Source organism: Thalassophryne amazonica, chromosome 20 (genome assembly GCF_902500255.1).
Source record: "Thalassophryne amazonica chromosome 20, fThaAma1.1, whole genome shotgun sequence".
Lineage (NCBI taxonomy): Eukaryota > Metazoa > Chordata > Actinopteri > Batrachoidiformes > Batrachoididae > Thalassophryne > Thalassophryne amazonica.
Window position 1 is genome coordinate 34,989,323 of NC_047122.1, and position 13,336 is coordinate 35,002,658.

Consider the following 13,336-nt stretch of genomic DNA (forward strand, 5'->3'; position numbering starts at 1 on the left):
TGAGGTCTGGGTGAACTTTCATGCCTGAGATGTCCTGCTAATAAAAAAACAGGCAAACAAGTCCTGGATCCACCCCGGTATCTGGATCCACTCCAAAATGTAATGGATATTTCCCTGACTGATGCCCCCGATGCTACACCAACATTCATGAAAATCAGTTAAGTGGTTTTTGTGCAACCTTGATACACTCTAAACATTACCTCCTTGGCAGAGGTTAAAAAACAAAGCAAGAAAGGGAGCTGAGCGAGTGCAACAGGATGACAGAGAAACAGTGACAGTGAGAATTACCAAGAGAATGAAGGAATGGAGGAACAAACGGCGCTTTCAGATCCGCCGGAGAGAGGAATTAAGCAGCTTGTAGCGCAAACACACCGGCTGCCCACTGATCCTGGCAAAATGATTAGATTAAACAAAGACAAACACAGAATAATCTCCTATAACAGCAATCAATCCTCTGTGCCAACCCAAACGCGTGACTTGGATCCACACCTAAATAAGCCTGATATTCTATAACATGAAGCAAAGCCTGTTTGTTCACACGTGATGGTGTTTGTTCTTCTCGGCAGAGCGGAAACAGAAAGCATCAACGTTTTCCCGACCGCAACACTACATGAGTGTTATGAGAGTTAATTAGCTTTTAGGTTTGGTTGTTGTGCATCACACAGCAGTTAGTCTGCAGTTCTGTGCCACTGAGCAGCATCATGACCTAAGAGGTCCTCCACCTCTGGCTGAACTTCAGTGCAGGTGCCACTGTTTAAAATGGCCTGCCGCACAATAAGCCAAAAAAGCAGGTCAGTGCAGGTCAGCCAGTTGGCAGTCCACCCGAGCAGTGACACGTGAAGCCAAAAAGCCAGCCAGTTAGGTAGTTAGTTAGCCAGCCACACCTTCAACCAGCCGGTGAGGAGGAGTCAGTGATGTAAAGTGGGCCTCAGCCCGGCTGGCCACGATCTCGGTCGTGATCAGACCCCGACCGGCTCCTGTCATTTGGATAATCAAAGTTCTTCTATCACAACTCAAAGCCAATCATCTTCCAGGCTGGCCGGAGCCAGGCAGAACACTGATGCTGGCAGGAGGGTCGCTTGGAGATTTGGTCAATCAATACCACTGGAACGGTTGATCAAAACGAAAATCCATTCAGCATCAACACATGAAGGCCACAGCAGGACGCACGGTGAGATTTTCATTATAAAAGTAATACTTTTCCTCATGAAAGGAAGAAGTTGCCTTTTGTTTGGTGTCACGCGACTGCCTGGACGCTCTGCTCTTCCTGTCTCTTTGTACTTGAAGAGAAGATGAAGGACTCACCTTGCTGCTGCTCTCGGCTGAAGGGCAATATTACAGGAAGAGACGGCAGAGCTGCCCAATATTGAAACTGTGAGGATTAATATTCCTCAAAAGCCTGGTCATTGTTTTTGATAAATCAATTTGGGAAGCCTTCCGAGAGCGGATTAGAGACGTGCCCTGGCCTACTTCTCCAGCCCCCCCTCCCCCTCTTCTGCAGGTACTGGACCAGAGTTTTAATCAAGCGCGCCTCAAAGACGGGCACTGCAACCTTCAGCCACACCGCTGCCACCCTCCCCACTGCAGCCGTCTTCTCTGCGTCTGTCCGTCCTGTTCTCCCACTGATGCTTCATCTTTCTTGCTCACTCTCGCCCCCTGACTCTCTCTTCATCCCAAACTCAGGTGATCTTAAACGACAGTTGTCTAAAAAAGGTGCAGTGGCAGCAAGTCTACAGGTTCTGATTCGGCGCTGCGTGAAACATGCGACTGCAGAAACGAGCCTCACATCTCTCAGAGATCATTTTTGCAATCTGCAGCCTGCATACAAATTACTTTTGGTTCCTGCTCAGGGTCACAACAGTGGATCTGCATGTTGATTTGGAACAAGATTTATGCAGGATGGTCTTCACGATGCAACTCAAGATGTACAAGGACAATAGCCATGGTGGGCTATGAAGCCCCCCCCCACACACACACCAACCCTTAAAAAAAAAAAAAAAACTAAGCTGGTTTAATCAATGGAAAAATGGCCAGGAACACCAATTTCAACCTTTGACCCCAATCATCCTGTATCACAACAACTACTGAGGCTAAAAAGCAGATTTGGGATTTAAATTAATTGTGGACCTCAAGTTTTTTTGTTTTTTTTTCCTGAAAATGAACAGAAGCACCACTTTCAACCTTTGACCTCCATGAAATCCACCCTCACCGTATCACACTAACAACTGAGGCTAAAAAGCAGATTTGGGGTTTAAATTACTTGTGGACCCCACGTTTGTTTTTTTCCTGAAAATGAACAGAAACACCACTTTCAACCTTTGACCTCCATGAAATCCACCCTCACCGTATCACACTAACAACTGAGGCTAGAAAGCAGATTTAAGGTTTAAATTACTTGTGGACCCCAAGTTTTTTTTTCCTGAAAATGAACAGAAACACCACTTTCAACCTTTGACCTCCATGAAATCATCCATCACTGTATCACGTTAACAGCTGCGGCTAGAATGCAGATTTGGGGCTTAAATTCCTTAGAGACCCCAAATTTCTGTTGACTGCAATTCATTTTTTCCTCCTGAAAATCAACAGAAGCACCAGTTTCAACCTTAAAAACACTTTTTTAACTTTTCGGGTCAGGTCTGGAAGCCTGCAACGATGCTGTGCGTTCCTGCATCCACTACACCATGGAACCACCGTGGCACCATTTGACACTATTTTGCCACGAGCCGCGTTTCTCTGGTCATGGTGCAGAAATACGAGTGTCTCAGTGTGGAGAACTCAAGCAGGTGAAGGAGCGGGTGCTCACATTTCACCTGGCTGCAGCAGACAGATGGCTGGCTTGGGGAAGTGGTGATGGACCGGTCGTCTGCCTGGGTGGGTGCCGTCCAGGGCCTGAGACGGTTCCGTAGTAGGGTGGATGTGGCGACGTGCAGCATCGATGCACGCTACCGGACTTGACCCCCTTTCTATGCTGTCATAAAAAAACCTACCAGTTTAGCTGTTCTCCAAATCACTGATTGGAGAAGTGCGAGTAAAAGCAGCTGAATAAAAGTTAGTCAAAGCGGAATAAAAAATATATATATTTTCAGTACACTTTCAATCGCTTTCTCCCTCTTTTTGTCACCTGCTTTTTGATGGCTTGTTGTGTTTTTCGTTAATGAAACAGATGTGACGGCGAACAGCTGGAGCAACAACAAAAAGGTTGTTTTGCAGCCAGCCCACACAAACCAACACACGGCAATCTCCCACAATGCCGAGCGCACTGTCCCACCTGATACGTGGAAACGGGGGAAGCAGCGATGAAGGGCGTGATGGAGGTCTGTGCGATCATGCGGTTGGTGGCGATGCTGTAAGGCGAGGAGTAAAACCTGAGGAGAAAGAGCGAGCAAGAGATGATAACGTGCGCTAAATAATAAATATCAATAAATCAAGCAACACAAATGTTTTTTTTTAGTTTTATATGTGAACACAAAACAACACAAACACACACTGAGGAGTGTGTCCTCTTGTTCAGGGTAAACACTCGGCCATATATTGTATTTTAAAAGCTACATAAAAGTTTCACAAAGTGTCTCAATTGAAAAGTCCAGTTTTATCACATCAAACAGAGCTTCAGCACGTAGCATCAGTGGCTGCTTGGACTTTTTTTTTATATATTTTTTGCCCCCTGACTTTCGTATTAAGTCTGCACTGCATGGCCTGGCGCTGGCTTACACTTTGTGTTTGTCCATCAACGCACATATCGAGGGGGCTCAGAGAAAACCTCAATGCATTTCAAGAAGCTTTGTGCTGGGAAGAAGAAGGTGGTCAGCTACGGTACTTTATCTCGCCGCAGAACACTTACAGAAAGCTGAAGTGGCTGCCATCCTCTGGAGGGCTCAGAAGCAGAACCTCACCTCAGTTAGAGCTCACAGAACCGGTCAAGGATTTTAGGTGAGCAAGTTGTGACAACTAACAGCGGCGGTTGAAACCCTCAGTGACGTCCCACCCATAGGTTTCTGAAGAGCTCAAAGGGGGGCGGTTCCATATGGCTTGGCAGTACCTGACTTTGCCTTACTCTCAGTAAACCCCCGAATGGGTAAAGAGGCAGAACATGTGCAATACTGACGTGACCTGGGTGGGATGAATGAAGTCTGAACACGCCTCCATAAAGCTAACAGCCTCCTCTCTGTCTGGGTGTTTTATTAATGCAGATTTTTGCAAACTGGGTGGTCATTTTAATAACAGGTAGTTTGGGTGCAGCTATTAAAAATTATGACTGGCTTACTGCCTCAGTAAACTTGGCAACAATCAGTTGAGCTAATATCACCTGCTACGATAGTTGGTAAAGAGTGCTAACGGTCCAAATATACAAATTAACACTTAAATTTCACTCAACAGAAATACCGGAGCACCACCTTCTTAGATGATCCGTACAAATAACCACACACAGCCATATTATCACAGATATTTGTAATGAAATCCTCAGAAAGGACAAACATGTCTGAGTCCACAGCAGCTAGCAATCACTACTAACGGGACCTTGGACACATTAGCTGACACTCAAACCAACCACACCCCTAAGTGTTCAAAACATTATGGCTTAAACTAGCTTAAACTGAGGAGACTGAAACTACGTTTTTGTACATTTTTTTAAACATGTCCTCTTTGTTGTTCTGCTTAGAAATATACCGCTAATTTTATCCAAATATTAATGCAAACTGGAAAATAAAAATGGGGGTTTAAATTAAACAACATATAGTACATACGAGGTCTATTAGAAAAGTATCCGACCTTATTATTTTTTTCAAAAACCATATGGATTTGAATCACGTGTGATTACATCAGACATGCTTGAACCCTCGTGGGCATGCGAGAGTTTTTTCACGCCTGTCGGTTACGTCATTCGCCTGTGGGCAGTCTTTGAGTGAGGAGTCGCCCACCCTCTTGTCGATTTTTTTTCATTGTTTAGGAATGGCTCAGAGACTGCTGCTTTGTTTGATAAAAAAAAAATTCAAAAACTGTATGCACAACTGAGTGGACACCATTCGATAAATTCAGCTGGTTTTCATTGAAAATTTTAACGGCTGATGAGAGATTTTGGTCTGGTAGTGTCGCTTTAAGGACGGCCCACGGTGCCTGACAGCGATCTGCGCTCTGAGGCAGCGTCATCTCGCTGTTTCAAGTTGAAAACTTCCACATTTCAGGCTCTGTTCACCCGGTAAGTCGTCAGAGAACAGAGAACTTTCAGAAGAAGTCGGCATGAGGAGTTTATGCGGACATTCCACTGTTAAAGGTCATTTTGTAATGAAAGAACGTGTGGGCAGAGTCGCATGTTGGGCTGGACCCGACCGCGGGGGGTCGCGACAGGAAAAACACCTCCGTTGGAAACCTTAACGGGCAAGTTGGAACATGCCCAACTGTTAAACAATTTCTCAGTTACTCACTTGTTGAAAGCCATCAAAAGCCGCCTGAATTTACAAATGGTTTTCAACACGGAGGTGTTTTTCCTGTCGCGGCGCACACAGATTTGCGGCGTCGTCACGGAAACGACTCGGCGAATTTGCGCACACGTTCTTTCATTACAAAATGACCTTTAACAGTGGAATGTCCGCATAAAGTCCTCATGCCGGCCTCTTCTGAATCTTCTCTGTTCTTTCACGACGTCCTGGGTCAACAGAGCCTTAAATTAGGATGATTTCAGCTCGAAACAGCCAGACGACGTCGCCTGGGAGCGCTGCGCGACGTCCCGCTCCGTGGGAAGTCCTTAAAGCGACAGAAACACCCCATAATCTCTCATCAGCCGTTAAACTTTTCACCAAAACCCAGTTGAATTTCTTGAATAGTGTCCACTCAGATATCCCTCACAGGTCCTGAAAAAAGTTTGATAAAGCAATGCGCGCCGTCTCGAGCAGCCTCTCAAACAAAGGAATTCAGCTGAGAGGGCTGGACCAGTGCTCACTCAAAGCCTGCCCACAGGGAAATGACGTCACCGACACGTGTGAAAAAACTCACACATGCGCACGAGGGTTCAAGCATGATTGGTGTAATCGCATGTCATTCAAATCCATATAGTTTTTTTTTATAAAACTGCCGGTTAGTTTTATAAGATACCTCGTACATAAAAGTAAGTCCCTTCGGCTGCTCCCTTGTTTGCACTCGGGGTCGCCACAGCAAATCCAAGGTGGATCTGCATGTTGAATTGGCACAGGTTTTACGCCGGATACCCTTCCTGATGCAACTCCACATTACATGGAGAAATGTGGTAGGGGTGGGATTTGAACCCGCAGCCTTCTGAACTGAAACCAAGCGCATTAACCACTTGGCCACCACCCCTGCCACAAGATACCTCGTACATAATAGAAGCATAATTTGCATTAACATGAGATTTGAATTTCAGGTCACCAATTCACATAAGCAGTTAATGAAAAACACATGAAACATCAATGACACCTGCCCCTAATTTCAGTCCTGTATGTGATGATAAATTTATTTCCTCCATCCAGTCCAGACATGTCCAGCAGGTGTCAGTGTTCAGCAGGCAGGTATAAGGTACATTATGTAAGGAAAACAAATTTACTTTTGGTATTGATCTGGTGCATCAAAGTTATTTTACAGGAGAATTTGAATTTCAAAGCAAAAGGCAAAATAATATTGTTTCTGCTTTCAGTTTCAAATAAAGTACATTTTTAGTTTCAGTGCTAGCATGCGAATCAAACACAAGCATTTACAGCCTTTAGATCTGCAGGTAAAAATCAGGCTCTTTATTTTTTTCCTCCGTAGGATTTCTGCTGCACTGCACACAAAACTGCAGGCCTGTAATTTGGTGGATTTGCGAGCAAAGCTGGCTTTTATGTGTCTAAACATGTGTACAGAGGAACCCTATTCATTCAGTTCTGGTTGAGCCTGACTCTGAGGAATGAGCAGCTTAGGAAACGAGCATCTTTCTGGGAACGAGCCCGGATAGAGCCATCAAGAACAGCCTCAGTACTCTCCTTCCTGCCTCAACACAAAGTGCTGGGGGGGATAAAACACGCTTCATTTAGTCATCATTTAGTCTAGTGCACACACATACAATCACACTAGTTGCCTCGGTGCCATTCCTCATCAAAGAAACGCAACATCTGAGGTCTATATAGAGTTTCTTAAACAGTAACAAGTGCAGACACAGCATTCATCTTGGTGGATGATGGTACTATTGACCCAGAACACGTGATCCAAGATAGGAGTATATTAGAAGGATTGCAATAAGGCTCTTACCCATTCTGCATTGCAGCGGGATCATATGTTAGCGCCATGCCAGTCTGAAAGAGACACATCATGAAACAGGAATACAGGATTAGGTCAAATAAATGGAAAACGTACGAAACTAAAGAAGATACACACACAGTTAAAAAGGGCCGACATGTTTGCATACTGTGGAATGTGACATTATTAAACAACGGTACTCATCAAAAGTACTTTCTCACACTGTTCAGCACCACTATTGTTTCCAGAGGCACACTGTATGCTTTGACTACATTTAAATCCTTTCATCAGGGTTGTGTGGACTTGTGATTATGTTGTTTTAGTTGTAGAACTTAACTGCTGTTAAACAGTCTGACAGTCTTTTAAATTTCTGTGTGGAAACGCTCTCTCTCTCTCACAGATCCCATTCACTGTGTACTTCACTCAAGCATCTCCTTTGTGCTTATTTTCTTTGTGGCTAAATTCATACAAAATCCTTTCTGCAGGACCGTGTGGAGGTAAGACCATTGTTTTATGTTTAGGACATAACTGATGTGAAACACCCTGAGTTAATACATTTTTATGTGGAAACATTCTCTCATTGACAACCACACCTGCTCCTAATTTCCATCATCCATCCAGCATTAACTAACTACACAGCAGGTGGCACTGATCAGCAGGTGGTACGCAAGTCTATGAGACATTGCAGAAGCAAAACAAAGTTGCTATTTTGATTGACTTGGTGCATCAGAGTTCACCAGATATAGAGACATACAAGATGATCGCATAGTTATTTTAACAAAGTGGAGGGGGTGGACTAATTAATTCATCTATCTGTTCACTCACTTTATTTTATAGGATACCTGCCAAGGGTTTTGAAATGCTAGGAACATGTCACTGCAAAAACAAACAAACAAACAAACAAACAAAAAACAAAACAAAAACAAAAAACCAGAGGTCAGATTTTTTTGACACATTTTGTCTGAAAATGCTTTTCAGTCGATAAAGAATTGGTTCTATATCAACGACGAGCTGGGTTAGCCTTAAAAATTCTTGTTTGAACTCTTGATTTCATTTCTTTAATACCACAAAAGATTATAATGCTTAATGTTGTACCAGTGTTCACACTTTCCTACGTCCCCTGAACTCACCCTGAACACCCTCTGTCCCAGTTGCTGTGCATCAGATGTCACAAACTCTTTCAGCATTTTGTAGTCATGTAGCTTTTTGTAGGATTGTTGCAGCTCCCAGAGGACCTCGTCTTTGGGCTCTTGAGTGCTTCTGCATCTCCCTCTGTGTAAGTTTACTTTTTATTGGTTTTTGTGCTGAGATGGGATTTTGGTTGCTGCCTTGAAGTTTTCTGTTTGAATTTGGACAGTAACATTATTGATGGCGTTTTCTCTCCCTCTTATTTAAACGTGTGGCATCTTTGAATTTTAATTATTTTTTGTAAGATTTAAGTAATAAAAAGACATTTTTTGAAATGCCGACTTCCCAGTTTTCATTGAATACAGCGCGAACTTCAAATCTTGAACATGCACTTCCTGCTTCAAACCTCAACTATCAACTTCATTACATCTGCCATTATATCAACCCAAAATAAATACCAGAAAGAAAATTACATGTTATTTGGTGATATAGCACAGAAATAAAGCTACTTTAAAAAACTAGATGTCAACATTTTTTTTGTCGACTGTGAAAATCTCAGCGGCATAACACCTTTAAAACATTTCTGTTTATATCAACTGTCAAATAAAGTTTCCTTTTGCTTGTCATGCCTCATGCACGTGTCACATGGGTCACAGCTTTCATGATTTGACAGATGTTTTTCATCACATCACACAGGTGATGTGATGAAAAACTGTGAATTCACTCCTCTGTTGGTTGGTGAAAGCGCTTATTACCCCGGTGGAAGTATGCATTCTCCAAGTTCCCCTCGACTCCAGTCCCAGTCAGTGTCTAATGTGTGTTACTGCGTGTTGCTGGGTTTTGTCCCTGGGCAAGTTGTCAATGTTCCTGCGCCAATGTCACTCAGATAATTTGCTGTCTCTCTATCGTACTTGAGGTATAAAGTGATTTGGATCCTGATTTTTATTTTTGTCTGAATCAAATTAAATAAAATCAAAATCAACTCATTTTAAATCGGAGAACCCGACAAATGACAAAGCTGATGTGGGAAAAAGGCGTAGTCGATAGGACAAAGTGGATTATTATTGAGGAAGCTTCTCTTTCTATTTCAATCACGTACATTCATGTATTTATGAATGAGAGGAAATGAAGAAATGCCCTTTGGATAGAAAAAGGGTGAGCAGAAAAACTGAGGCGTGTGTGTATGAGAGAGAGAGAGAGAGAGAGAGAGAGAGAGAGAGAGAGAGAGAGAGAGAGAGAGAGAGAGAGAGAGAGAGAGACCTGTACACTGCAATCTATCATCTGCATTCCTGAAGATTCTCTCCCATAGGGGAGCTAATCCGATTTCTTTTAACGGGAGGCTGCTGAGGACGGCAGATTTCATCAGCATACACACACACACCCATTTCTCGCCCTTCACGGTCTCACGTTCTCTTCCTCTCTCTCTCTCTTTCTGTGCCACTTGTTTGCCCTTGCTCCTCCAGAGGGCTACCTGCACTGAGAGCTGCCGTTCACAGAGATGAGGCTCAGACCAGCAAAGGGATGAGTGAGCCCGGACAAAACCTAGGAGAGCGAGCTAAAATACAACTTTCATGACTTAATCTCGTAAACGTCCCCTCACGTGTGAGTGTGTGTGTGTGTGTGTGTGTGTGTGAGTGTGTGTGTGTGTGTGTGTGTGTGTGTGGATTTCACCCTGATGGACCACAAATGTCCAATCTGTGATTGTGTAAGTTCAAAGTGTTTAGACATGCTCTGTACAAAACATCAAAAGAATCTTACTGCATGCTGAAGTGCATACATGAGTGCATTCACGTGCACGCTAACAGCAGACGTGGCCAGCTGTCGGCCAATGCTGATAACGCCGTTAAGTGCCGCCATTGGTTCTGCATGCTGATCAAGCAGCCAAGGAATGATTACAGATGCAGTCAGCTTTTGGCATTTACCACAAATGTGGAAAGAAAAAAAAAAAGCTGTATATGCTTTTTACTAAACCTCATCATAAAAGAAACCGGGGGGTGGGGGGCAAACTAACACAGAAAACGACGGCCCTTATGACAGGCCTGACTTCCGAGCATGTTTATTGTGCAAGCTAAATTAGGTGCTTGCACTGCCTCACCTCATGCACTAAACATTTAGATTAAATCCCACAGATGATGATGTTTGAATGGAAAAGTTTCTGCATGATCACACCCATGAAATTACCACACCGCCAACTGGAGCAAAAGTGCCAAAATGTGGCGTCACAACACAGATTCATTGCAGCTTTCCAAAAAAAAAAAAAAAACAGAAGAAAAACGCAAACTGACTCAGTTGGTGTATTTTGTGTTCATTAGTAAATTCCACAACAGCATTTTGTGAGGATGTATTTTGCTGCAATATCTTTTACTGGGGTGCACAAATGCATTTTGTTTCGCTAATGCATTGTCAATGCAATTATACAGTCATTTCATCATGCTAACAAAGCGTCTCCTTTGAATGCATCGCAGGCGGCTCTGAGGACACCTGCGCTGGAGTGTTCTTACGAACCAAAGCCGAGCCAAAGCCGTCGTCTGTGGACATCTGTCAGGCTTTCACACTGAGTGGAAAGCCGGATGTTTTTTCTCCCCCCTCCATCTTCACTCATTTCCTCGGAGGAGCTGCTCCAGAATGTGACTTTGAAAGTTTTTTGTGTGTGTTCAGGAGCACCCACAGTAGTGGTGTGTGTGAAGCAGGAGGGAGAAGAAGAAAAAAAAAAAAAAATCAGTGACTAATATGTTTGTCAGCACAAGACAGCGAGAGACAGCAGTTTCTAGACTCCCACTTTGGGTAGTTTACAAGAAAATCTGTCATACATTTCTCAATCTCCACCACCACCAGCCGCCCTGCAGCACTCAACCTCTTGTATCTTCTGACTGATCACACAGTGTGTCTCTCTCCCCCCACCCCCACCCCCCATTTTCCTTCCCTCGCTCTCGGTGACTCACTCTCCGTATGTTGCTGTGAGATCCGAGAAGACTTCAAACGCAGTAAGAAGGAAAGGAAGAAAGAGACAGAGCCAAGAAGAGAGCAGACTCAGACAAAATAAAAACACAGGGAAAGATGGTGTAGAGACAGGAAGAGAGAGAGAGGGAGGGAAGAGACATGGACAAAATGAGAGCGTAATGGATGGTGTGGGCTCTGCTTCACCTGTTTGCCACAGAGTGGGATGAAGAATGGCCCCTACGCTGATAAACAGACTAACATGTGATGCCTATCTCCAACCCTCAGCGCTCCGCCTGCAGGCCTGATCAATGTAGTGAACACCAGAGGTGGGACGAAGTCATGAATCAGCACGTCCCAAGTCAAGTCTCAAGTCATAATGACCACTAATTGTTCGCAAGATGGCTTGATGATTCATGAATTGAGAGTGACTTGATGGTGACTTCGTCCCACCTCTGGCGAACACACCACACTCTTGGTGTCTCAGAGTCGCCATGGCCTTCCATATTCTTGAGCAACACCTTTTCATAAAACTAAAACCAAACCGGGTGTGGGAAAACAGGTGAAATCAATATCAGGAGCCAATGAAACCGCGACATCTTGACCTTTAACAACTGCGGCAAATAAACAGTACCGAATGAATGAATGCAACGTGAAAACCATGACTGTGAGAACTTTCTAGCGTGGTGGCTTAGTGGTTAGCACTGTTGCCTCACAGCAAGAAGGTCATGGGATCGATTCCCACCTATGGCCTTTCTGTGTGGAGTTTGCATGTTCTCCCCGTGTTTGCGCGGGTTCCCTCCGGGAGCTCCGGCTTCCTCCCACATCCAAAGACATGCAGGTTAGGTGAACTGGAAACTTTAGAATTGTCCAGGTCTCCCTTCTAAAAGAGCTCTCGATCTCAATGGGACTAACTTGGTTAAATAAAGGCAAAATTAAAATCTTAGTCTCCCTTAATAACTGTTCGTTTAACCGAAAGTCATTCCAGTGGTGATCAAAGAGCCTCCAAAGAGACCAAGTACCAACGACTTACACACTCCCTGGAATACAAGTTGCAGCAGAGTATAATTCAGTTATTTCTGTATGTGAAACTGACTGTACAGCATTTCCCTGGAGGTGAGTTTATCAATGGACAGGACGGGAACTCCAATGGACAGGACGGGAACTCAGTGTAGCACATGTGCACACCACAGCGTATGCTGTTACTTAACCTAAGGACTTATAAATTCCAAAAATAAGGTAGATGGATGAATAAATGTGGGATGGGCAATATATTGGATGTTATTTGATGCAGTTTGGACAACAGAAAACACAAGATGACCACTGATGAAGAACTGAACAGTGGATTTTTGTAGGAAGCGCTCAACTTGTGGTGTGTGCCAAAACAACTTAAACATCAAAAAGATGGAAAAATATATGTGCAATAAATGTGCAATGGACTACATATTGGATGTTAATTGATCCAGATGAACATGGATTGTTGACCCAGAGCGTTGGAAACATTACAATAAAAAACATACATTTGATTTTTTTTTCCCCCATCAACTCTTAATTTGGGATTTTTGTGCATTGTTGAAGTACACTTTTATGATGAGAATATCTTTTGTTTAGTGCAGTGATTCTTGGGAAAGCCCTGTATAAAATGTTATTATTGTAATTAATAATGAACAGGCGATTTTTCGGTATGTAAGTCAGGAGTAAGTATATAAGTCATTCAAGTATACGTCACAGGACCTCCCAAACTACCAAAAATATAGGACTTAAACTCTGGAAAATACAGTACATTTACACACATAATGCGTAATTTATGGAGATCCATGTGCCATTTCATGAGAAAATGATCAAGCTGCTAAAACATGCCCCGTCTCATCATGTAGAGACCAGCCCCCCCCAAAAGAAAAACACCTACCCAGATCCAGAAAAATATATTTTTGTAGAGTTAGACAAAAATATTGCATAAGAGCAAGAAGCTATTACTTTGTGGTGTTGAACCACATCCAAAAGTTCATAGCTTAATGTAAGATGAAAACACAAGCAACAGTAGCCT

At 43.4% G+C, this 13,336-nt stretch overlaps 1 protein-coding gene across 4 annotated transcripts in view; it reads right to left on the reverse strand.

The window, feature by feature from the left end:
- Positions 1-13,336, reverse strand: part of LOC117501699 (RNA-binding motif, single-stranded-interacting protein 3) — a 467,438-nt gene that overhangs the window by 56,987 nt on the left and 397,115 nt on the right. For all 4 annotated transcript variants that reach the window (XM_034160656.1, XM_034160655.1, XM_034160658.1 and 1 more), the window contains exons 8-9: positions 7,237-7,280; positions 3,269-3,365 (exon numbers count right to left, since the gene is read on the reverse strand). In XM_034160656.1, the coding sequence (XP_034016547.1) occupies positions 3,269-3,365; positions 7,237-7,280 (141 nt within the window). The remainder of the gene's footprint in view (positions 1-3,268; positions 3,366-7,236; positions 7,281-13,336) is intronic.